This window comes from Dipodomys spectabilis, unplaced genomic scaffold (assembly GCF_019054845.1).
Source record: "Dipodomys spectabilis isolate Male_0828 unplaced genomic scaffold, ASM1905484v1 ptg000095l, whole genome shotgun sequence".
In the NCBI taxonomy this organism is placed as follows: Eukaryota; Metazoa; Chordata; class Mammalia; order Rodentia; family Heteromyidae; genus Dipodomys; species Dipodomys spectabilis.
Window position 1 is genome coordinate 12,603,304 of NW_024870772.1, and position 26,904 is coordinate 12,630,207.

The window sequence follows — 26,904 nt, forward strand, 5'->3', positions numbered from 1 at the left end:
GCGTTATCATGTCCAGCTTCGTCTACCCAAACCGGCATATTTTCTTTCTGGTCTGATTTTCTTCCCAAGCAGTCCTGGAACTACAGTCATCTCAGTCTCCCATGTAGCTGGGATGATAGGTGTTTGCTGCTATGCCTAGCTATGGGCTGAGAAAGAGGCATTGTGTACTTTTTTAGTCCAGACTTGTCTCAAACCATAATACTCCCATTTTTTACCTCCTAAGTAGTCACATTTACAGTCATGTACCCAACTACTTTTTTTTATGTTTTCTAATATTTCTGATATTTCTCCATTTTGTTTATTTTACCAGATATATCTAACATTTTGGAATAATTTTTTATAGTTATTTTATATAGACATGTTATAATGACTTGTAAATTGTTACTGTAATTTTAGATGTTTGCATAGATCAAGCAAAATTAGAAGAGTTTGAAGAAAAATCATCAGAACTTCATAAAAAGGTGAGTAACTGACTAATTTTGTAAGATTGCATAAGGAACCATTTAGGAATTCACTTGTTATTTCCCATGTCATCTTTACTTCCCTCAGGTAGCACATTACTAATGGAGAACATCCTAGACCACTGTATTTTTTTAAAAGTCTTCAGTCTTCTCTCTTAGCCTTTGCCCTTTTTTGCTCTTGTTCTTCTCCTGATTTATTTTTATTCTTATATTTGTTATTATCTGACATGAGCTATAGTTTATGTGTATTTAGCTATTTCTTCAACTAGAGCTAATTTTGACTATCTTTGTTATCTATGCAGAAATGTAATAATTATTATTGGCTCTTTTAAGAATAAAAAGAGTTCTTTTGAATGATTGAATAGCTAAAATATCAAAAAGATTAAGTTTTAAGAAATATAGTTAGATTGAAATCATATCTTAAATCTTTGACAGTTAACTTGTTATTTGTTTCACTTTATTATATTGTCATAAAGCTTCCTTTTCAGTTTACTTATCAGATATTACTAGATTCATTGGTTTCTTTCTCGTAGTATTTCTGACTATCTTCCCATTTCTTACTTTAAAGTGGTAGTCTGTCCTTTTGTTTCTGGCCTACTATAAACCTCATAGACTAAAAACAATAGTGTTCTTTCTATTATTAAGGTGTTGTACAGAGTGTTTCTCATGGACTTCTTGATTGGATTAGTAATGTTTTAAATGTTCTTTCTGATTTGAATTTTCGAATTGATTGAATAATAACTTTCTGATTTGAATTTTTGCATTGATTGAATAATAACTACTAATACTCCAACCATCAAGTAAACATTTACTAAGTCACCTGCTATCTATTTGATGCAGCAAGCCATAAATAAATATGCTAATTTTTAAAATAAACTTTGAGGACCATACATAATTGCAAATGAAAGGCACTTTTTCATTAAGTTATTTCTGAAGAACATCATAGATGACCTGAGAAGTTCTAAAAGGTTCATTTCAAGCCTTTGGGTACAGGCTAGGGTTAAATTTTGAATATGAGTTTGTCATTCCCCTTTAGTGGCTGAGTTCAGTGGGGAAACCAATTAATGAATCATTTAACTATCAAAAATGTTATTATTTGATGTTCATATTGTAGGGTGACCCTTTTCCTAGCTAAGTTTATATTTTAATTTCAGTAAGTCCTTTCACTCCTTAGTGTAATGTACTAGAAAACTTTTAAGTACTAGATTAGTGTAGTATAAACCGTTCTCATATATAAATCCCTATGTTATCCTTTTTACACATATATTGTATGTAAATGGAGGTAAATAGCACTGGTTTTGTAGATTTCTTTAAAAGTATATGTTTTAAGTATAAATAAAAGAAAGACCTTGTTCAAGGTTAGTTGTATCTTTTTTTTCTTTAAGCAAGAAATTCTATGTCTTAGGTATATTCAGAAAAATATTGTATGCTCCATAAAAGATTTCTATTGCCATGCCATTTTGTATATATCAGCAAAAAGTTTGTTCTGATAGCTTTATAAGGACACATGTAAATATGTTGCTTTAGGCAGGAAGCTATCACAGTTGCTAGACACATTCTTTATTTAGGTGCATAAATTTGAAAAATGAAGACCAGAAATGTCAGAAAGTATATAGAGAATATTGAATTATCAAGCTTCTTGTACAGAGGCACTAATACATTTACCCTAGGGAATGAAATTAAGCAGAACTTCAACCTTAACTGTGTTGCTTGACATTTCTGAGCGTAATTTTGTAAGTGTAATATTTCTCTAGCAACTGTTTTTGGAACAGAGGGCTATCATATCAGGTTTACAAGGTATGTTTTTAATGGATACTTATTATATCCCTCAGGCTACAGTGATTTGACTGTAGATATTAGAAAAATCTAAAGCAAAGTTTATGTCAGTTCTGATTCTTTTAGAGGGGAAGATGTGAAATATTTTTCTTGTTAGGAAATATAGTTTTATTATAGACAAGTTAATTGTTTAAATGTTCATGGAGGTACTAATTCTGACAGTTTTGATTGTTTCTCTGGTCTCCTAAGTAATCACCTTTCCCATCTTTCCTTCTGAACTTTAGAGATAAGCTAGTATACATACCAATGTTTTCAAAAAGCTTCATTTTTATTCTCATTAAAATAGCTCTTTTTTTTCTTACAGTACAGTAGTGAACTTTATTTTACTTGTAAAAGAAAGGATAAGAGCAGATGACCTCTCAAAGTTTGTAATACTGGCAGAATAGACAAGATTTAGTTTAAAATCCTGACATAACTTTTTTTTTTTATTATTGTGAGAATACCGTATAGAGGAGTTACAATTACATGGGCAAGATACCGAGTATACTGACATAACTTTTCAACATATACAAGAAGATTTGACCAAAGGTGGTTTCATCACTACATTCAACTATTATTTATTGAGTTTAATTATAAATGCAAGGCCTTGGCAAGATGATGAATTAAAATAGACAAGATGTTTTTGCTTTTGTGAACATGTAACTTGATGTTATTAATGTGTATAAGGTACATCTTAATATTTTCAGGTTGCTGTATGAGAATTGCTTTGGTAGAAATGCCCATGTGTCATAAAATTCTATAGGTGAGATTCTTCATTCAGTATTGACTATCCAGGGTATATTATTTATCTGAGAAAGTGATACCTCTGTGTTTCCTGAGGGATCTATGTACAGTAACATGTTTAAATATTCAAGGAGGAGTGAATGTAAATTTCTTTTGAATTTCCTATAGGTAGCTCAAGCTTCACATATATTCTGTGGTTTGGGGATAAGTCTCATTGGTTCCCTCCAAAGGCCTATGTGGTGAATAGTAAAAGCTTGGTCCCTAGGTGGCACTAATGAGAGATGGTGAAGCATTAAAAAGAGCAGTCTTGTGGGAGGTTTGTAGGTCCATGAGAGACTGATATAGTCCTTGCTTCTACCCCTTCAGTCCCTTGAAGAGGGAGAGAGTTACAGAAGGTGCAACTGGCACCTCCCATCCTCCCTTCTCTAGGTTCTGTATGTTCTCCTTTCCTTCTTCACATCTTCCATTGCTGTCTGTGCATCTAAGTGCAGCCTAGCCATATAGTTCATGCTGTGTTGGTAGATTCTGAACTGCAAATGCTATGAACTAAATAAACCTCCCTTTAATAAGTAGCATATACAATGCCATATGTTTTGTTTTAGTTTTGCAAAGCTGATTATTGCCATCCTGATGGCCAAATGATTCTTTTCCCTGAAAATATTTTTCCTCCTTGTTTTTTTTTTCTAATTTAAATTTTATTGCAAAGGTGTTGTACAGAGAGGTTACAGTTACATAAGTCAGGTAATGAGTATATTTATTTTTGAACAGTGTTACTCCTTCCCTCATTTTCTTACACTTTTCCCCCGTCTGTCCCCCCTCACCCTCAAGTTGTAAAGTTCAGTTCTAACATAGTGTCTAGTGAGTATTACTGTTGAATTGGTCACCCTTTGTCCCACAGTTTCTGTGATTCCCCTATCCTTCCCCAAATCAGATAAATTTATGTATAAGAAAAATGTTACAGAAATTTAAAAAAAAAACAGTGAAAATAGGAAATACACTAAAGGAATAAAAGAAATAAAAAAAATAGCTGCAATACAGTACAATGAACAAAAACACCTCTTGTTTCCATTTTTTGGAGTTTATTTCGATAAGCATCATTTTATATGGTCATATGCACATAGCTATTGAGCCATTGTGATCTTCTCCTAAGAATCTCCTCCCTTGTTCTCAGTATGCAAGTGTTTGAGTGCTGTTTATTTAATCATGTCCAAGTGTAATCATTTGTCTTTTATTATCTGTTGGGTGAATGTATAGATTTATAGACATAGTCTAGTTAGTATGAATGTAAACTTGTCCAACCACTCTGGAAAGCAGTGTGGAGGTTTCTCAAAAGACTAAACATAGAGCTTCCCTATGACCCAACAATCCTACTTCTAGGCACTTTCCCAGATAACCACAAACCAGGCCATGCTAATGCCACCAGTACAGTCTTTCATTTTTTAAATCTTTGTTCTCCTCACCTACCCCCATATTATAACACTTTGTTTCAAGCCTGAAAAACTACAAAACACTATATTCATCCTAGAGTACTCTGCACTTATTTTCTTCTGTCAGCCAGATACAAATTCTTTTGGATTCTCTAATCTCATTTCCTTCCTACCTATATCCTTGCTTTAAGGTCTGTAGTAGCCTTCTAGTTAATTTTTTCACTGATAGTATTTATCTTTCAATCTGTTTTCTATACTAATACTAGTTGGGGCTTCCAGAGTATAAACTTGATTATGTTAATTTCTTAGTACACATACTTTCATGACTCTCTGGCTTTTAGGAAAAAAAAAAAGTGGTTGTTTATTTTGCAATTCTTCTCAACAGTGTCATTCCTATGTTTACTTCTGGCTTGTTTCCATACTTGCCTCTCTGCCCCTTCTCAAGAGTTGCTTGGCATTTCTTCAACTATGCACTGTGCTTTTGCTTTTGCTTGAAGAGCTATCTGCACTGCTCATCTAACTGTTCTCAAACCTGAAGTGAAGCCTCATTTTCCTCTGTCTTTAGTGCTGATAGTATTCAGGGATTTGTAGTGGTTATTTCACATTTACTTCATCACTAGGCAGTACTTACTCCAAATTTTGACCATATTCTGTTCAGCTCTGTCTGTAGCAGTTGCTACTGTGAAGGACAAGTCACAGGACACAGGTTTCAATATTTGTTGTATCATGGGAAATAGGTAGGTTGGGACTAGATCCCAGGGTGTTTTTAGCTATTGTTAGTATTATAAGGAAGCTACTGACACTTAAAACATAAAGGAGTTATTATGTGACCTGTACTTTACAAAGAATAGCAGTATTCAAATACATACAGAAAACATTGTAAGAGAGAAGATAAACTTGGGTTTGAACATGTTTTCTGTCTTGTTTAACTTGTCTTGGAAAGTTCAGTACTAGAAGAGAAGCTGGCATGGTGATAGGGATGTGGAAATGAGCAGTTTGTGAATGAGTCTGGAAGATGCCATTATGAGAAATGTAGAATGAGGGAAGCAGAGGGATGAGTACTGTAACAGGTACTGTAGCATGTCAACATTAACTTTGGGTCTTGGGGGAATATTAAACCTAGAGCAAAAATTGGTAGGAAACAGTCAAGAAGTAGCAACAGAAAATACTGTGTTCTAATGGAACATACAGAGAGAGCTTGCATGTGGAAACAACTTCTGTTTGTAATTCATGTGGGAGCCGACCATGTCTACTGTGGAAGATGGAAACATTTCACAGGGTATGTTTTCAGTGTGGTGGCCATTGACACCATGTATCTCTGTTGTGTACTTGAAAATGGCTAGTATATCAGAGTACCAATATTTTTAACTTATTTTAATTTGTATTGATTTAAATTTACTTTTACATAACTTTATGGCTGGGGCCTATGATATTAAGTAGCATAGCTGTAGAAAGATCAACTAATATGAGGCTGTGAGAAGTCCAGAAGAATTGGAATTTGGTGACCCATGACACTTTTTTTTTCCCTTTTTTGAATGAAGGAGTGATTGCTGAGTTGTAGTGGATAATGAAAGGAAAGGAGTTCAGCAGGTTGGAATACTGAGTATGAGCTACGAGCATTCTGAAACACTTGACTTTGGAGGAAAAACTAAGATAGTGTGAGAAGGGCTCTAAGGGACGAGATGAAGGACCTGAGTAGAAAAGCTGAAAATTCAGTCCAGGTGTGAAGCGAATCTATTTGCAGGTCTGTGGTGAAGCACTTGTATATGAAATAAGACACACATATTAAGGCCAATTTTGCATGTTTTCTCTCATATGTGGAATGTGTGGAGGAAAAAAAAATAAGGCATGAAAGGAGTAGTATTTTTGCCAGGGAGGTGGAAAGGGTCTAGGGGAAAGAGAGGGCAAGAGACAATAGTGTATGTGTGTATGTGTATGTGTGTGTGTATGTGAAAATTATTAAACTTTGTTATATGTGTATATAAAAACATCACAAGAAAGCCCAATATTTCGTACAATTACCATGTATTGTAAAAGACAGATATCTCTCCACCTTTGGGGTCTAAGCATGGTTTGGTTTGTAGGTAGTCACTTCGTTAGATTTAAGATTTTTTTAGAGCCTTTGTAGCAATGGAATGATGATTAATTCATGCTTTGTGTGGTTTGAGTAATAAATGATCTTTGGATAGTTTTTACCTAGTGGTTTCTTTATAAAGGAGCCCAGGATGGCAGTAAAGATCAGTAGCCTATGTTTACTTTCCTCACTTATAAAATGGAAATTAAAATATCTACTTTTACCGAATTTTGGTAAGGAAACATAAACATGACTTCTATGCTTGAAAACTAAAGAAGTGGCCAGTGGCTCATGGGGGCTGCATAGAATCTCTGCCTTTTGCCTAGTTTTCATTGGAAACCTTAAGCTACTCAAAAAAAGACTCTCTCAAGTGTAATTGAAACTTTAGTTGTAAGGACGTAGTGTGGTTTTATCTGAATATCTCAGGCTAAATTGGTATAAAGTATGACTTAAAATCTCATAGTTTTACTAGCCACATAGTGGTTAACTGCCTCTCTTCCTTAAAATTCAATTGCTAAAAGAAAAGCCCTGTGTAAACTATCAAGTTGCCACTTACCATTTTCCTGGTTGATGTTTGACTGTACTTAAAGAGCAGATGCTACTGAAGGATACATTTGTGTCTTGTATGATGATATGATTTTTTTCTCTATTTTTAAGAATGAGACATATTTGTTCTTCATTATAAGATACTACTCTATAAAAATTCAAATTTTTCAGTCCTGATGATGACAAAGTGAAAATGATTTGAGTGAAAGGAGGAAATTTATGAGTGGTCAAACTAAATTAGAAAGATCATTGGATTTACCAGATTTTATTGTTTGTTTTCCCTTCAGAAAATTTTGCCCTAGGGGCTTTGAAAGACTAATTTATCATTAATCTCTCAAAGTTTTTAGGGGATAATCTACAAGAAAAAGTCTCATAAGTTCGTGTAGTAGAGTGGAGGTATTAATAAAAACATTAAAAATGGAATTGTAAATCATGTTGATAAACTGCAGATAAGAATCAGGTATAAGTTTTTTTCCAGGTGGAGGTCAGCAAAGAATTCAATGCTTGCCTTCTGTTATTTTACACAAAATCTGAATGATATTTAGGGAGTTTTGAGAAAAATGCCAAGGTCATGGGTAACTATGGCCCATTTTACTCTGCTGGGAGAAGAAGGTCATAGATTCCGTCTCTGGCTTTGTCCCCTCTTTTGTGAATGAGTGATTTTGGAAGGACTTGGAGGTACCTAGAGAAAAGAAATGGCCGACTTATCAAAAATCTAACACTGCTTTTGAAAAACTAATTCAGAACTCCGTGTTCTATTGATGGATCATTAAGAGTCCTATTTTTGTGTGAAGAATAGTGCTTTTCATTTCTATCTTTCTCTCTTATTTTCCCGTTTCAGTTTGAAAAAGAGTTTGCCGACCACCAGGAAACCCAGGTTCAATTGCAGAAAAAAGAGGCAAAGATTAATGAGCTTCAAGCAGAGTTACAAGCTTTTAAATCTCAGGTAAAATACCATCCCAAGTGAATCTGGTATTGTAACCCCAACAGGGGAGTAGAGATCATGTTACATCTTCGCAGCATCAAAATGTTTAAAGTTTAATTTCACTTGTATGTTTCCATAATATTGTTCATATGTATTTCTATGCTGCTATGCTTATTTTAATTTTTTTTTAGTTTTACTGTAAGTTTTTACTAATTAACCCTGCTTCCATTGTTTCATTTGGGTTTTGTTCCCAATGTCAGATGTTTCCTAGGTAATTAAGCCAGAAAGGTTAAGAAAGTTTCATCCTGTGAGATTTGCCATTCATCACTGATCTTTACCCCACTACAGGAAATTATTGCTGAAACTATTTATTTTTCAAAACCTTCAACCTATGGGTACCTTGCAGGGAAAGATAACCTCTAATGGAATGAGAACATTTTCTGATAATTTTTCAATTTCCCAAAGTAAACAGATTTAAAACATGACAAAAAAAAAGAGAGAAAATCTGGATTATAAGCAGATAGCTCACCTACACGCTTTACACATAAAACATTAGATAGCAAGAAATACATCATCTGCATGCTTTATGAGGATGTAAGTAAGAGGGAAGAATATTCATAGGTAAATGTCCTCATGCAGATTTACATGTAAGATGATGAGCAATAAATTCAGCTTTGCTATTTTTCTTTCATCATTGTGTAGGAATAATCTAGGGAGTTCTGTTTCTTATATTTTGGCAATTTTGTTTTCTTTACGATACTCAATGAATACTTGCTATGTTATTCTCTCTAAAGACTGCTTGAGCAATAGCTGTTTGTATTCAGTTTTATTAAACAATCAAAAGTTCTTATATCTAAGAAAATTATTCTCATTGATCTTTTTTCTTTAAGGTTCTAAAAAAAAAAGTACCACATTTCACTGACTTTTTCCTCTTTCTTATATGACTCTTTACCTTGTATATTAAAAGAATCGTTTGAGCCTCGTGCTGGTGGCTCATGTGGTGCATGTAATCCAAGCTACTCAGGAAGCTGAGGTCTGAGGATCGCATTTCAAAGCCAGCCCAAGCAGGAAAGTCTGTGAGACTCTTATCTCCAATTAACCACCAGAAAACCCGAAGTGGCGCTGTAGCTCAAGTGGTAGAGAGCTGGCCTTGAGCTGAAGAGCTGAGGGACAGCGCCCAAGCTATCCAGAATTCAAGCCCAATGATTGACAACCCCTCCCTCCTCCCCCCCCCCCCCCCCCAAACAAAGAAACCAAAGAAGTGACAAAAGAATCATTTGATTGTGTTTTGTACTTCAATTTGACTTATAGACAGACAGTGGCAGAAATATTGATGCCAAAGTTTTCCTGTTTTGGGATAGTATACATTTTATTAACTTTTTAAACTTCTTTTCTTTTTAACTTTTTTCTTTTTTTTTCTTTTGGGTCCGGTTGTGGGGCCTGAACTCGGCCTGGGTGCTGTCCTTCAGCTCTTCAGCTCAAGGCTAGCGCTCAACCACTTGAGCCACAGCACCATTTCCGGCTTTTTTTTTTCTTTTTGCTTATGTGGTGCTGAGGAATCGAACCCAGGGCCTCATGCATGCAAGGCAAGTGCTCTACCACTGAGCCACCTTCCCAGCCCTAACTTCTCATTTTAAGAATTTTTTTTTTTTGTGAAAATACTGTACAGAGGGGTTACAATTACATGGGCAAGATAATGAGTACATTTCTTATCAATTGTAGCCTCCTTTGTTTTCCCTTCCCATCCCTTCCCATCCTCCCCCCGCTCCCCAAGAATTATTTTGAAATCTACTTAAAAATTCTAAGTTACAAAAATACATTCACAATTTTTGAGTAAGTTATTGTTGCGCAGTGGTGGTGGTGGTGTTTTGTGTGTGTGTGTGTGTGCGTGTGTGTGTGTGTGTGTGTGTGTGTGTGTATTGCTACTGGTATTGGGGCTTGAACTCAGGGTCTTTGCTCAGCTTTTTCACCCCTAGCTAGCTCTGAGTAGTCTTTATTGAAGAAGTGGCATATTCTCTTTATTTATGGTTTATGTTCTAGTGGTTGCCCTTTTCACTTCCTGTCATTAATTCATTTATCAACTACAATTCTTTAACATGTTAGTTGCTGCTTTTGGTGCTAAGAAATTAGTGATTATTATGGTGATGTCACTTCCCCTGTCAAGAGTTAATTGAACATGATTCATTATGTGATTATTTCACACTGGTAAAAACTATTGAGAAATTCAATATTCTATAGCTATAAAATTAGTAGGCAGAACAAGCATTCATTTTGGGGGAAGGAACATATTTAAACAGGCAGAAATGGGCTATTAGGAAATGGCCAGCTGAAAAGACAGTTCCATACAGAGAAACAAGATGTACCAGAGACTTTATGAAATGCATAAGTATCTAGAACTAAAAAAAAAGTTACTTGGAAGAGCAATTGTTATAATATAGTTTTTTAGGTACCTTCCTAGAAATTTTTCCCTAATGTATATTAGAAACCATTGGGACATTGTTAATGAGATTTGAGCCAAGATAACATATGGACATGCCATTTAAACATATCTTGGATTATTATTATTATGTCATTATTGCTATATTAGTTATATATGTCCTGTCTGAACAATGATAATTTATTGATTGCTAATTGACTGATTGTAACAGCATTTTTCTGTTTTGCCTCAAATTCACTGTGCAGCCCACGTTAGCTTCAAATATACCATCCCTCCTTCTGTGGCCTCTTGAGGTTAGGGATTAAAATTGTGCCTCTTATTCCACAGTTATTTTCTCATGTTCTATGTTCTCTAAATTCTGAGTGAACTCATCTCCTACGCACTCCTGTCACCTGGGATAGCTAATTTCCAGAGCTTTTAGATTCATATCCTAATTTCTGGGTGTGTTTAACCTATATAATCATGATTGCCTTTCAGTGGCGATTTGCAATTCTGACAATTGCTTATTCTTGAGGACAAAAACTATAATTCCTAATTGGAAGAAATATTTTTAAGTTAAGTCATACAAAAAATACTCAGTTACTTTTGGTCTAAAGTAGTAACATTATTTAGGTAAAAGATACTTTTACATAGACATGTTCTTAGTTCCATTCTTACCTTTTTCTCTAGTTTGGTGCTTTGCCAGCTGGTACAAAAATTCCTTTGCCAGCATCCCAAGAAGATGGAACCAGCCATCCAGCAGTCCCTCCTGCCCCTCTACTGCCTATTAGTGGAGTGGCGCCACCTCCACCACCCCCTCCACCACCACCACCTCCTCTTCCTGCAGTGCGGATGCCATGCGGTGGTCCTATACCTCCACCACCTCCTCTGGGACTTTTCAGCGGACCAGACTCTCTTCCTCCTCCAGTACTGCCATTTGGATTGAAACCAAAGAAAGAATTTAAACCTGAAATCAACATGAGAAGATTAAACTGGTTAAAGGTAAGTCACATAAAGAAAAAAACACTTTTTTATAGATTAGAATTTAGTTTTAGATTTACTAATATATAATTTACAGTGGGACTCCAAATCAAAGTGGTAGTAAATGAAGTATGTGTGTGTGTGTGTGTGTGTGTGTGTGTGTGAGAGAGAGAGAGAGACAGAGAGAAAATGAGTGTTATTAAATGGAAGTGTTATTAAAGCCCTTTACTATTTTCTAAGAGTTTGCAGTTTATCCATTTGGTGGGAGGTGATATTTTGGAGGGATCTGATTTGTAGTTAAGTTGATATGTCACCATATTTGTGATGGTATGTGTATTTCTCAATAATATAAAAATGTTGCTATACTTAGGAACTTATGTCTATTGGTAGTTACCAATAGACATAATTATTTGTATTATTTGTCAGAAGCTGATACTTACAGGAATTCTTAATCCTGCAGAAAGTTTGTTTCACAGTCATACCAGCTTGTGTTATTTCCTTTAAAAGTCAAAGTACAAATGAGCATCCATAATGACTCAAATACAACTGAGAAGATACAAATTAAACTTTATTCAGTTGCAAATTCCCAACTATTTTGTCATGGCAATCTCTTCTCAGAAGATCTTAATATCCTGCAAATTTGTCTTTCATTGAACAGACTTCGGGGGTAACCTTACAGAGATTACTTCATACATACTTCTGGCAGCTATGGGATGTTGGGGTCTGTACGCAGTGATTGGGCTGAGACAGGTGAAGAAACCAGCTGTTTTATGCATCCGTCTTCTCTCAATTGCAGATCAGACCTCATGAAATGTCTGAAAACTGTTTCTGGATAAAAGTAAATGAAAATAAGTATGAAAACATGGATCTACTTTGTAAACTTGAGAACACATTCTGTTGCCAACTAAAAGGTAAGTTTTTCATCTGCCTCTTAATTTATTTTGAGAATTTTAACATTGTCACTTTTTATACCAGACTCTGAAAAAACATTACGAATCCTTTACCTGATATTTTTATATAGTTAATGATAGTACAAAATTTTTAAAATGCAAATTTTGTTACACAGTATATCAAATGAGCAATTGGAAAAATGAAAATGATCAAAACAAGCTTTGTTTCTTACATTTTCTGTGTGAAAATTTGTTTTGAAGATTTCCGTTAGTGTAAATTAATTTTATTTATTTTTTTGTTGTTGTTGTGAAGAGGGAGATTTTCAAAGCAAATTTTGGCATAGAATTTCCTTTAGTTAGAATGTTAGATTAAACAAAGTATGAGCCTTACTCTAGAGAGAACTTTGGTAACCCCTAGTATTACAGTGACTGTCACATAATTAATTGGCATATGTAACATGTGATAGTATCTTCAAATTTATAATATCTTTGTGACTGACTTGAAAGAAACATAATGGAGTATATGACTGTTTTGTTAGGTGCAATAGTGTTCATTTAAAAAATTATTTTGTCACAGCTTTAATCTGTGTGGTGTGATTTAAAAAAAATAGCCTTTAGTTTTGTATGTATATTTCATGTTTCATTTAATCTCATGCGCTTACACTTACACTTTAAGACTGGTATCAATATTTGTTAACATAATGTATATCTATTTTATATTTAAATTTATATTTTAGAGCAGAAGCACAAAGCACTTAGATTAACTTTTATTTTTGTTTTCTTGTCCAACAACCCTTTTCACTATATATTTAATGATATCTCTATCCCTCTCAGAGAAAAATCGAGCTACAAAGTTTCAGATAGGAAGCCTTTGTAAGATTTGCCTTCTTAAATGTCTGTTTACACCGGGCCAGCTAGAGATGCATCATCAAACTTTTAACTTGATCCTCATAGCCATGAAAGAATATTGGCCGATCAGTTAACAAGTTGACTTTATAAAGTTATTTGCATTTTTTGGAAATTATTTCAAGAAAATTAGTTGTGAATTAGAAACTTTCTGATAGGTAATTGTAAAACAAAATAGCTTTCTTAATTTTGTGTTAAATCAAAAGTCATGACTAGATATTCTGAGCAGGATTTGTCTTAAGTAAAATATTTAAAATGATACATCTCAGTTTTTGAAAACGGGGAGACGTTTCCTACCAGCTTACCATGGGAAAACTTGTGGAGTAAGCAGATCTTAATTTTACCTTTTGATTATGGAGAATCAAAATTTTCTATGAATAAGATTAGTGCACTCTTTAGGCAATCAAGGAAAATGTGTGGCAGTTAGAATATGTATTTACATGTAAAACACTTCAGAATTTCATATTTCATAATCTGGAATTGATTAGTTTTCCCTTTGCTTTGCCTAGTAGGTGCAAATGGTGATACCTAGAAGCTATTTAAGTAAAGCTGACATCCAGCTTTCTTTTTTCTTCCCTCTTTGATTACTTTCTTAATTAATGAGGCTCAAAAGGGAAACTTGTTAGCATGTCTTTAATTTAGCTGTAGTGTTAGCCCTAAATGAAATAATTGAACTTTTAAAAAATTCTTAAGTCATCTAGCCTAAAGCCCTGAGATTCAAAGTTGAAAAAAATAGGTGTATTTGTAGAATCTAATTCTAGTTATAAAGATTAAGCTTAGAAGTGATTATCATTTTCTGAATATTTTATTTCCATCTTTTTTTCTGCTTTCTCAGGGCCTTTGTACATGCTGGGCCTAGGTCCAGATTCTCTTTCACTTGACCCAGAAGCTGACAGAGCACTACAACATCTTTTGTCTCTGCTCAAATGCAGTTACCCTTTGTGACTGCGGATGGTATTTCAGGGTGAACAGAAAAGATGAGGAAGCCCAGACTTGTGACCCTGAGCAGTTCCAGCATTTCATTATATCAACTAGAGATAAGCTGACAAACTATCTATTTTTTTATTCAGTCTCTTTAAGGAATAATCCCAGGAAGTATAATATGAAGAATGTTAGAATGCATTTTCGTCTTGTTTGTAGTTAAGGATTTTAGTGGAGAAGACCAATTATTTCTACTTTTAGAGAAACAGATTTGTAGTATGGATCGTTAATAGGAAACAGCAGAATGGAAGGAAATAGAAAGATGTTTAGAAAGCTTAGATAAGAACATCAGCTTATGTAGGCCTATTGGTCTCCATTTATGGCCTGGTAGTCAAGAATGTTAACACTGGCCTTATACTTCCAAAGATTTTTTAAATACACTCTGTAATTTCCAAAGCACTCAGGAGCAAACCTGGCAACTTAAGCAAGCATCATTCAGTCCAAGATGAAAATCTAGTTGACACTCTCCTCTACAGCATGCAGATGAATTGCACAAATGCATTATCTTCTGGCTGAGTTTGATTATTGGTTTGCATCATAACTAGGAAGAGAAAAAGAATCCAGATTACAGGAGAGCATGGTAGGCTTTTAGAGAAATAACATGTGTCTGGTTTTTTTGTTTGTTTGTTTCTTCTGTGATTACAGAGATGGCTTTTCTACTTTGGCATTTAAATGAAAGATGCCAATCCTGCATGACCATTTCAAGTAGTAAGAATTAAAGGAACTGAATTCAAAGAGAATTCAGAAATTTTCTCATGCATGATTTATTTTCTGATAATAAGTATGGCCTTATTAAAAAAAACTGATTAATCTTACTGTAGACATTGCTTTAGGTTTGTTGGGGTTTTTGTTTCTAATACCCTGAGAGTTCAGCTCCCAGAGAGTTAGTTTCTGGAGCTGTGTATTCTTTATGTTACCTGTTTAATCTTCATCACAATCACGGCTGATCTCTTTCTCCTGCTGTTTTGATTATAAGATAATTTTTTTTAATCCCAGTATACCATCTTACTCCATATATCCAAATAGAACAGAGTGTTTTTGATGAGGATATAGACATTTTCTCTTAACTATTGAGGCATTTATATTATTTCTCTTTTTTAATTTTGTTGCAGGCAGTGTTTTGATTTTTGGCTGTTGTTTTTGTTATGGTCCTGGGGTTTGACCTAAGAGTCTGAATGCTGTCCTTGAGCTTTTTTTTTTTTTTTTAACTTGTTGTTGTTGTTGATAGTAGGGCTTGAACTCAGGGCCTGGGCATGTTGTGCCTGAGTTGTCTTGCTCCAGACTAGCACTCCACCACTTTAAGCCACAGCTCCATCCAGTTGTCTGGTGGAGATGAATCTCATAGACTTTTCTCTCCCGGCTGCCTTTGAACCACGGTCCTCAGGTCTCAGCCTTCCGAGTAGCTAGGATTACCAGTATGAGCCATTAGTATCCAGCTCCCTTAGCTTTTTTGCTCAATTAGTACTGTGCCACCAGAGCCACAGCTCTGCTTATAGCTTTTTGATGGTTAATTAGAGATATTTATCTCTTGGACTTTCTTGCCCAGGCTGGTGTTGAACAATTATCCTCAATTCTCAGCTAAGATTACAGGCATGAGCCATCAGTGCTGGCTGTTAATTTGTTTTTATTTTTATTTTTTTTAATCTTCCTGTTGTCATCTATAACACTGGCTCATTGAGCAAGTGCCTTGTGACATATTGTAAGTTTTAAGACCTCTCTTCAAAACTTTCTTGTGAAATCACCCCCCCATTTGCATCTATTCCCATCTTAAAAAAAATAGTTTATTTGTTGTTCACTAGCTCATTTTGACTTCCTTCTCTCATCTAAGTTTTTGAGATACCATGCACATTTGTAGATTTTACTTTCTTCTGAATTATAAAAAAAGACCTTTTCCAGATTATCCTTTTTGTCCTCTTTTCTTATTCTGTTTTGACTTCTTCCTCCCCCCGCCCCACCCTTGGACTACCATTTTTCAAGCCAATTAGTATTTTGCATGTTTAGCACTAGTGACATGGGAGTAAATAAGGCAGACCAATACTTATTGCTCTTTCAGTCTTAATAAAACCCAGAATGAGGAACAGAACAATAAATACTCATTTTGATGTTTGAAGACACTGTCATATTTTCATGTCTTTGGCTTTTGTGAAGACCTAGGAGAAAACATGGTTGATATATCTCTCTGAAATTTAATCACAATATTCATTTATTGAACATTTGGTTACATCAAAAATGGTAATGTTATATATTATCTATCTATCTATCTATCTATCTATCTATCTATCTATCTATCTATCTATCTATCTATCTATTTGGTAGGGCAGATTAGAAGCGTCTATTGGTTAATTTTTTCAGGGTGTTGGAAAATGGATTAAAGTATCCTAACACGTTATTGGTGTTAGAGTTGTCAACTAAAATTAATATTAATTACTTTCACTATTCATAGATTGTTAACTTAATATGGATTAAAGGGTCTTGGAAGTATATGAGTACTCTAATTTTGCTAGACTGATTTATTATGAAAATCTGGTTGCACAATTGTTAGCTTTTTGAAGTAATTACATTTTATAACAGGTGCATCATATTTGCCAGATAGTGCTAATAAACTGATTTATAAATAATTTCTCAATTGAATAGCTGTGGCATATGGAAACAGTTAATGGATTATGTACTTAAAAACAAATCAAGCTTAGATTTCCAACCTCATAGTTCAGTGGACAAAATATTGAGTAGTAAGTGATACACCACAGATTATCCCAGTGTCTTGGCTGTGTCTAAAATGTCATTCTATAATTACACATAATTTTTTTCTTGATACAGAAAAGTGTAAAAAGCATTCTAATCTTTTCTTAACCTACATTAGGATGAACAGTATAGTTTATGACAGAAATAATGTTCACGAGGGTGTATGGTGAGAAAGATAGGCTAGGTTGAATTCAGCAGTTGGAAGGTTTCTGAAAAGGAAAAATGCTAATTTGGAGAAATTGGGGAAAAAGAAATTAGGAAATGAATATTTGTCTAGAGATAAATGATTGGGTTCTTTACTGTGGCTGAATTGCCGAAGAACTAATTATAAAATGAAATTATGAAATAGGTAGAGAATGTCTTGTTTCATCATTAAAAAAATATCACCTTGTTATCATTTATAAGCTGGTTTGTGGATGAAATAACAATTTATTGTTAAAGCTTTGTACAAATACAGCCTATATAGGGGTTCAGTATATTAAGTACTATAAGAAATCTTTTTCTAACACAGAAAAGAAACTTCTTGCATGGAAAATAACTATATGTATTTTACAAATCTGACCAATGTAAATTTGATTCCAAGGCATGTTTCAGGTGTTTGGGTAAGCTGAGCTTTTTGTCCCTCAAGGTTGACGCATTTCAGCATCTGATCTCAGATTTCTAACATACTCTATGTATTGAAGATCAGCTTTCACATGTTCATGGCTTGTCATTTGGCAAGCAAGGCTGGAGACATTTGGTTATCATTGCTTTAGTCTAAGTTCACCTTGAATATTGAAAAGAACAGGTATTTCAAAATTAGGAGCATACATTAGCCACACAGTTCTAAACTAGGTTGTTTTTTTTTAATAGAAGTCAGGTGTCTATGAACTTGGATTAAAAAAGAAGCCCAATAAACTATTTTTATTATAGGCCCTGTGTGCAAACTCCAGTACTGGGAATAAAGAAAAAGAAAACAATTATCATAAGATTACTTTCAATAATGTGTTATATATAACTGAAAGCATTGTCTTCAGTTATAAATACAGTCAACAAATACCTATGACATTTTCAACAGTAGAGTTCAGACATGCTTTTATAGCATATTAGACAATTTTTAAATACTTGAAAATCTCCATTGAGCTCATTACTACATCAGTTAGGCTAGGTATTAGGCCTGCAACTAGATTTTGTTATTTAATACATTCATAAGGAAGTGTATTTTGTCAGTTGGAAGCCACTGAGATTTTGGAGTGCAAGTGTTTGTTTATTTTTAAAGTAGTCATGTATTTGAAAGGTCCAATATGGGAGAACAGGACTTGGCAGGGAAAGCCTTAGATCATAGTGAAAAGCTGACCAATTCTCAGCCAACCAACCAACACTACGGGTATCTGGTGTGCTAGTTAAAGGAGCCATATGCTGTATCCTAATGGTATGGCCTCTTTAGCTATGTGTTGGTCAGTCACTGGCTGGAGGCCACCTAGGATGAGCTTGGCCAGGGTATAAAGCTAAGGAGAATCATAAAGAGGCAAACAATTTGGAGCCTGCCATCTAAATGCATTCCTTTTTGCCATTCTGAAGTATTTTCTTAGATAGGTTCAATAACTCATACCTGTAATCCAAGGCATTTGGGAGGTAGTGATTGAGGGGATCTTTGTACAAGGCCAGTCCATACAAAAAATTCTTGAAACTCCATCTCAAACTGTAAAAAGCTGGATATAGTGGTATATGCCTGCCAACCAAGATACATGGGTAGAGTTAATAGCAAGATTTCAGTCCAGGCTGGTGAGATAAACAAAGGAAACTGGATTCGAAAAATAGCTAAAGCATATAGGGTTGAGGTTATGGCTCATGTGCCAGTACCTAGCTTGCATAAGATTTGGAGTTTATATTCTGTATTGCCACAAGATGTTTTCCTAAAGGAAATCTCCATGGCTGCCTCCATGCAAATTATTGTTTTATAATTCATGTTTAATATGTTGTTTTATGTGCGTACGTGTTTCAGTAACTTTATTGAGGAGTATGTTTCTTAGTACATAATGGTAATTGGCTTGCTTACTTCTTACAATTCAAAATTAACAAAGGTATTCAAAACATAAAAACATAACCAGCTTTTTGAGAAACCTGAGACATTAGTCATAAAACACTGTGTAAGCATTAGGGCTAGGCTGTGGTTCATTCTTTGGTTTATTTTCAAGTGCCTGTTTATCTCTAATATGATGTCAAAAACTGGTTGCAGAATTCTAGATGAACACAAGGCACACCTTGCACTGAGTTATGGTTTCCTTGACTGAAGATCTGATTGATAGACAATCCTGAATGCAACCTTGGTAGCTGCTTTGGTATACATGTTGCTTTGCTTTCTTTGAAGCCTTACTCATTTAGATATACTATTTGGCATTGAATTCCATTTTTCTTTTTCACAGTGGAGTCTTTGGACAAAAAGAATAAAAGTCCTACTTTAACTTTCTGGCTTACCTCTGGACCTATTTATTTTTGTTACCAATTTTTTTTGGGGGGGAAGGTAATCCAAAGGACCAATACATCATTTATAATAAGAATATTCTACCACATAGAATTATTTTTTATTTTTACATTAGCCAACCCTTTCTTTTTCTTTCTTTCTTTTTTTGAGATTGACTCTAAGTTGCTAAATGAGGACTTGAATTGTGAGCCAAAGTGATCTTCTTGCCTCTTCTTCTTTAGGAACTGGGATTACCAACTAATGTCTTCATACACTGCTGCCCTCCATCATCTGTTATTGAATCTATAAGCTATCATTACTGACTACTCTAATGCATTTATTAGATGAATTCTAGATAAAACATAAAACTTTTTTAACTAAATGAAAATAAAATTATAATGTTTTCCCCCAAAATGCTATGGAAAAATAAATGCAAATCACACACACACACACACACACACACACATTTTATATATATAGAAAAAAGTTTATGAAAGTTTTCAGATAAGGTGAACTGAAAAGGCTGAGTGAAGGCAGATCTGAGTCTATAGTCAGGATCTCAGCTGTGCCATGCTGCTTCTCTGATTAAAAGAAATCCTATTATGTTTTATTTAAAGTGTTCTTCTTTGATTTAAAATAATTTTCCTCTCATCTCCTGCCACCTTACCACTGCCCCACAGCAGTGCACCCTCATCGTGCGATTTATATTAAAGGCTTTAAAAACTTGCCATTTTTTATTAAGACCATCTTTCATCATTTGCTACCTCTATCCACTTGTGTAAGTATTTGAGCTGTAAATACTAATACCATGCTGTGGAGTGTACAGGAGAAGTGAGGGTCTTGGTAGTGTCCACTCCTTATAGGAGAATTGAGAGACTCTCTATGGTCCAGCCCACACAGATGCAGCTCTGGCTTTCATAGCTATAGTTTTGTGCCTCTAAACTGCGGGACACAATATTCCTCCCATAGAGTTATTGTGTGCATTATATAATAAATGTTGTAAAATGCTTTTTGCTGTGCCCTGCACATTGTATTGCTAAGAGATGTTAACTTCAATGTTGACAATACAGCCCTCATCTCTCCTTGTAAAACTTTGTGTATCACCTGAATTTTTCCACAGTTGACATTGTTATTGTTGAAGCAGTCAAAATTTACCTTATTAAGTATTTACCTTGAAGATTTTTCTTTTTCTTTTTTAGATTCCAGCGTATTATTTGTACTTGACACATTAAAACATAAAGAATTTTATACTTATTAGTGGGGTGCCATAGGGTATCTCCATAAATGTTTGTTTAATGTTTAAATCAGGAAAAGCATATCTATCCCCTCAAGCAGACCAAGAATAACTTCAAAATGTATTTCTTGTATCTTTTTGAATTATATATCATTCTTTTCTAATGTCCCTCTACTCTGTAGTAGCATGCTAGAACTTCTTGTTCTTGTTTAAGTATAACTCAGTATTCAGTCCCTTTCCATCCATCCGTATTCCCATTGAACCTCCCAGCTTATGGAAATCACCAATAGGTGAAGTGTCTTAGATCCCTCAATTGTGTGAGGGGTCTGACTGGCTTATTTCATTTAACATAATGTTCTCCAGTTCTCTCCATGTTGCTGTGTCATGTGTATGTGTGTTTGTGTGTATGTGTGTATATTTATAAGTAGTATTGCCTCAAATATATATCACACATTTTTATGTCCCATTCATCAGCTGAGGAATGGTTGTTTTGATTTCTTACTATTGTATATATTACTGGAATGAACAGGAGTGCAGGTGTCTCTTCGCTCTTCATTTCCTTTGGCTGTGTTCCAGTGAAAGTTTGCAGAATCACATGATACTTTTATTTTTATTTTTTGAGGTGCCTTTATCCTATATTCTACAATAGCTGTACTAAAATTTTCATTCTTGCTAATAATGTATAAGAGTTTGCTTTTCTCTACATTCTTGCCAGTACTTGCTACAGTCTGTTTTATTTTTAATAAAAGCCATATGTAGAGTGGACATGTGGCTCAGTTAGTAGAGTATCCGCCAATAAAAGCTATAAGTGAAAGTGTAATTCATTGTGATTCAACTTTCATTTCCATAAAGATTAGTGGATTAGTGTGTGGTATCATAGTCTGCTGTATATTTTCTGCTTTGCAATGTATGCTATTCTTTTAATTTTTGGAGCAAATTACACATACATACACAAACAGTATATACTGTCTCACATTCATTTTTTTTAACCTAGAAATGTCTTCCCTATAACCTAGGGAAACTGGACAGTGGCATTTAAATATATTTTTTGTGACTATTGCTTGCTTTTTATTTTAAGTATATAAACAACTGTTTTAGGGGAAAATATATATTATACATTATTAAATTTTGGATGATAATGATTTCTACATTGTTGATAAATGCCCTTATTTTAAAGTTTATATATTAACATACAATTGGTTACTGTTGGAACTATATGTTTGACAACCTATTTTAATTTATATAACATCTATGTTCTTGTGAAAGTGTGGGAAGAGGGGGACTTTTTTTCTGATTCACACATAACTTACACCTAACAAGCATCTGCGAGTGGATATGAATATATAATTTTATTACAACCTGTGAAATATGTTATTATAATTGTATCTTTCAATGGGCAATTAAAAATACAATATACAACTGTATTTTAATTGGAAAACTCATCACTGAGGGAAACCATATTTATCAAAAGATCTATTGCTGCCACATTTCACACAAAATATGCAGTATATTTTAATTTAATTGTTTGTTCTTAGTCATTTGCCAGTCTGTATCATCATATTGCCTCAACGTTCTTCCTGAAGCAAGGCTCTTCTCTCTTCTTTAATCTTCTTTTCTTTTTCAATTAGAGAACCAATTATTTTTCTGGGTTTCACAGGTCACAGTGGGACAGTTTGGCTTTCTGCTCTTGTGGCATAAGATTCCACCCAGGAGAGCTGAAATAGCCAATGGGGTAATTGTGTTTGTTTCTAAATGAGTGACATTTATCTTTAGAGCCTTTATGGTTTTTTATTTTAGAACTATACTTTTTCAGATTTTTTTTAGAGCCTTTATGGTTTTTGATTTTAGAACTGTACTTTTTTAGATTTATTTTTAATATTACCGAGTTTATTTTATCTTAAGCCTGTGGTTATTGTGTAAACATAAATAGGATCCTTTTAAATTGGCCAATTATTAATTTTTCTGTTACATTCTTTAGTATACTTAGAAGTATATCTGGTACAAATAATAAGGAAAATTGTCTGTCTGTGTCAGTTCAGCACTGTAATAGTCCTTTTATAATATAACAATTCACTGTTTACTTACATATGTATACAGCAATGCAAATACATATATATATATATGTATAGGCGGCAATACAAATACATATATATGTACAAGTGAGTAGGCATTTTTCTATAAATAAGAAAACACAAATCTGAATAACCATTGGATTGCTGTTTTAATTGTTAAGTTCTTTTTTATTTAATAAGATGCTTGAGTTTAGAGAATGCAGCTCACCTTCTGACCTGATCATTCCCTGTCCCTTTTTGAATGTGTGAGGTGGCCTTTATTTAGAAAGTTGCTTTTGTAAATGTGTTTTTAAAAGCTTACCTGCAACCCCATAAAAACAAAACTTTGCTTAGAGCATCTTAGAGTCCCTGAGGCATTGGCTGGAAAATGACCTTGATAACAGGTATCTTAACACAAAGAACAACTATATTTCCTATTTTTGGCTCCTCTCCACCTTCCCTCCCCTCCCCTCCTTCCATCTTCCCCCCACTCCATAAAAGGAAATGGATTTATTTAAAGTTGTCTCTGTAGAAGACAGGTGATTTTTTTTCTCAAATATCTTTGAGGACTCAAAAGGGCACAGAGTTTTTTTTTGTGTGTTGGTTGTGGAGCTTGAACTTGCCCTCTACCACTTGAGCTACAGATATACTTCCGATTTTCTGGTGGCTTATTGTAGGTAAGAGTTTTATGACTTTTCTGCCCGAACTGGCTTTGAACCGGGATCCTCAGATCTCAGCCTCCTGAGTAGCTAGGATTATAGGCATGAGCCACCAGCGACAGGCCAGAGAGTTTTTGGTGGGAGGAAAAGGGATGTGTAAAGAGAGTGAGCAGGAGCTGGGCGCCGGTGGCTCACGCCTGTAATCCTAGCTACTCAGGAGGCTGAGATCTGAGGATCGCGGTTCAAAGCCAGCCCGCGAAGGAGAGACCCTGAGACTCCTATCTCCAATAAACCACCAGAAAACCGGAAGTGGCGCTGTAGCTCAAGTGGTAGAGCGCTTGCCTTGAGCTGAAGAGCTGAGGGACAGCGCCCAAGCCCAGAGTTCAAGCCCCACGACTGACCAAAAAAAAAAAAGGTGAGCAGGAAGTCCATGTACAGTGGTTTTTTAAAATGTAAATTTAGATGATACTGGGGTTTGATTCAGGACCTTGGACTTGATAGGCTATCACTTTACCACTAAGCTATGCCTCCATATCTGTTTGTCCGTGGCTATTTTTGAGATAAGATCTCTCTTTCTGTCCAGCTATAGATCTGAGCCATGATTCTATTTTAGGCTTCATGTTCATTGTTGGATAGCAGGGCTGCAACATTGTGTTCAGCTTCCTTCCATTGAGGAGTTTTGCATATTGGAATTTATTGTATTCCTAGTATTGAGTAGTTGTGAACTCAGTCTCCATTTAAAACATTTTTATCAGTCAAAAGTAAAACCTTAAACACTTTAAGAATTTCTTTCTCTTTTCTCTATCCCTGCGCCTGGTAACTAGCAATCTGCTTGTGTTTATATTAGTATCTATCCTGATGTCTCATATACATGGAAATATACAATGTATCTCTCTCTTTCTTCTCTCTCTTTCTCTCTCTCTCTCTTTCTCTCTCTAACTTTTCAGGGATACATTGAACCATCCATCAGAACTAATTTCTTTTTAATGGCTAAATAAAATTCTCTCAATTGTATATGTGATAGTATTCATTCAGAGATAGATGCTTGGACTATCTCTACTTTTTGGTCATGTGAATAGTACTTCTATGAACTTGTGTGTACATGTATTTGAAAAGCCATTTCCACTCTTCTTTGTATGTTTACATACCAAATTGATTTCCATAGTGTTTGAGGGATTTTTTATTCCTGTCAGTGCATAAAGATTATAATTGTCTACATCTTCACCAGCACTTGTCAATTTTTTCAGATAAGTATTTATTTTAAACTTTAAAAACCTCAAAGCTTTAATGAAAAAGCCTGTATATATGCTTTAAATTATATAACAAAATTAAGTATATTAGAACTTGTGTGTGTGTGTGTGTGTGTGTGTGTGTGTGTGTGTGTGTGTCATGGGGCCTAAACTGTGGGCCTGTGCACTGTCCCTGAGCTCTTCAGCTTAAGGCTAGCTCTCTTCCACTTGAGCCACAGTACCACTTCTGGCTTTTTCTGCTTATGTGGTGCTGAGGAATGGAACCCAGGGCCTCATGCATGCTAGGCAAGCACTCTACCACTGAACCACCTTCCTGGCCCCATATTAGAAATCTTGTTCCCAATAGAAGTTAATAAAGGCTGTATTCAAGTTGAAAATCACATCTCAAATGATTTAATTGTGAAAGTTGCAGTGGTTAACATATAACTAACAAGTATAACTGAAAAGTTTGCAATTTTACATGATAGACATGAGTTATTCTGTAGCATATAGTATTATATGTCTGTTAACAGTGAATTAAACATAAATCAGCTAATTAGATACAGATAGTTCACTTATTTATTTCAAATGCTATGATTTATTTATTATGAAGTAATTTTGTTACAGAAAATGGTTAAAAAATATCAACCAAGGGGGAGGGAAGGGATAGAGCGACAACAGCAAGGGCAGGGTAACCATGATCAACAAGTAATGCACTCATTGCCTTACTCAAGTAACTGTAACCCCTGTGTACAGCATCTTCACAACAAAGTAAAATAAATGTCAACCTAAGCTTCCCGAATTCTACCATTCTACTTAAACTCATTGTAGAATTTGGGTTATTTTCTTTCATTTTTTCAACATTTATAATAACATATATTCAGACCTATTTCCATAAAAAATATTTTCCTGTTGTTGAATAGTTTTTAGCTCTTTCCTGATCAAATAGTATCACATTTATTTATGAGATCACAGCTATTGGTCAGATGTTAAAGCTGTTCATTTAATGTAGAATGAATAGAAATGACCTTGAGAAGGATGTAGATTCACTTGCTGACCTCATACATAATTTCTTAGCTTAAATTTTGTCGTTAAATCTTTGTAATCCCATGATCTAGTGCCATTTAGTTTCCACTTACCACATTGGTTTGCAATTCTGAAAGTTTTTATTTCTGTAAGTGTTCATTAATATCCCTCTTTTCTATTATTCTGTAATCTCTTTGTAGCTAGGGTCTTCTTTCTCTGCTCACTTTATTATTTTCATGTAGGGCACGGTGTGAAATTCACTGATTCTTAGTTAGCATGCTATGTGATGAGGGAATGAAAAAACATTGAAACATGAGTGTGAACAAGAGTACCACTGCGTATGGCCAGGAGACTAGGGCACTAATTGTGTGGAGACAAAAATGAGGCTTGTCACTAGGTGATGAACTTGGATAGAGTTATGTTCTTATTAGAGAAGTCTTTTTATGCAAAATTTAGCCATTTAAATTTTCTTCTGTCACTTATGTATTAATAATTTAATATACTTAATATTTAAAATCTGTTACAATTTTGAAACATTTTGAATAGGGTATAAAATGTTAGAATCTATATTTTAGCATGTTATCTCAATATTGGTCATTTCTGTGCTGAAGGTCAAATTCAGAGGTTGCAATACCATAAGAGATTTCTTTAATTATGCAACAGATTGGTGATGAAGTCCTGAATCTAGGTTACTTTCATTGGACTGCACTAGATGTATAAGATAGTTATAAAAGAACGTATCCAGCTTCGACATTTATTAGCTAGTAGATTTTCTAAGGAAAATTGGGTGATTTATATTTATCAAATGAATTAGGCTGGAATCTGTAGATTTTGTACTCAAAACAATGGATTTTACTTTTATCTAGATCATTTGAAATACTCTTATGGATTTCCTGACATAAGTTGTCAGCATTTTCAGTATAATGCTAAATCATAATTATTTCATCTTTATATTACTGAGGTTTCATTTAAGACTATCATATGAGAAATCACAGTGGATCCCATTGTACCTTATGTAATCTCCTTCGTAATAATCACTAAATGAAAGCTGAGCTGTAGAAATAACTATCATATTTAGTGATCTAGTTTGTAGACATTTGTGATTTAGTGTTGATAAGCTGAATTTAAGGTAATTGTTGTATTGCATTGAGCTTCTGACCTGGACCTCACCAGACAAGTCAAGAGTGGATCAGTCATTTTAGGAGCCACATAATGAAACTGGACTTTGAAATGGGGCAGTTTTCCAATAAACAGGACATTCATCACAGCCAATCAGATGGACACAGTCTCCCTTGGCTGGCGTTTGAAGTTTATAATAAAAGTAACTTTAAAGTGATCCCCCTTTTTCCTTATA

General features: G+C 34.5%; 1 protein-coding gene across 1 annotated transcript in view; it reads left to right on the top strand.

Moving 5' to 3' along the window:
* The window catches only part of Diaph3 (diaphanous related formin 3), a 446,709-nt gene that overhangs the window by 163,702 nt on the left and 256,103 nt on the right, over positions 1 to 26,904 (top strand). Inside the window, exons 14-17 of the mRNA XM_042685827.1 lie at positions 397 to 461; positions 7,909 to 8,013; positions 11,099 to 11,410; positions 12,186 to 12,300. Of these exons, the coding sequence (XP_042541761.1) occupies positions 397 to 461; positions 7,909 to 8,013; positions 11,099 to 11,410; positions 12,186 to 12,300 (597 nt within the window). The remainder of the gene's footprint in view (positions 1 to 396; positions 462 to 7,908; positions 8,014 to 11,098; positions 11,411 to 12,185; positions 12,301 to 26,904) is intronic.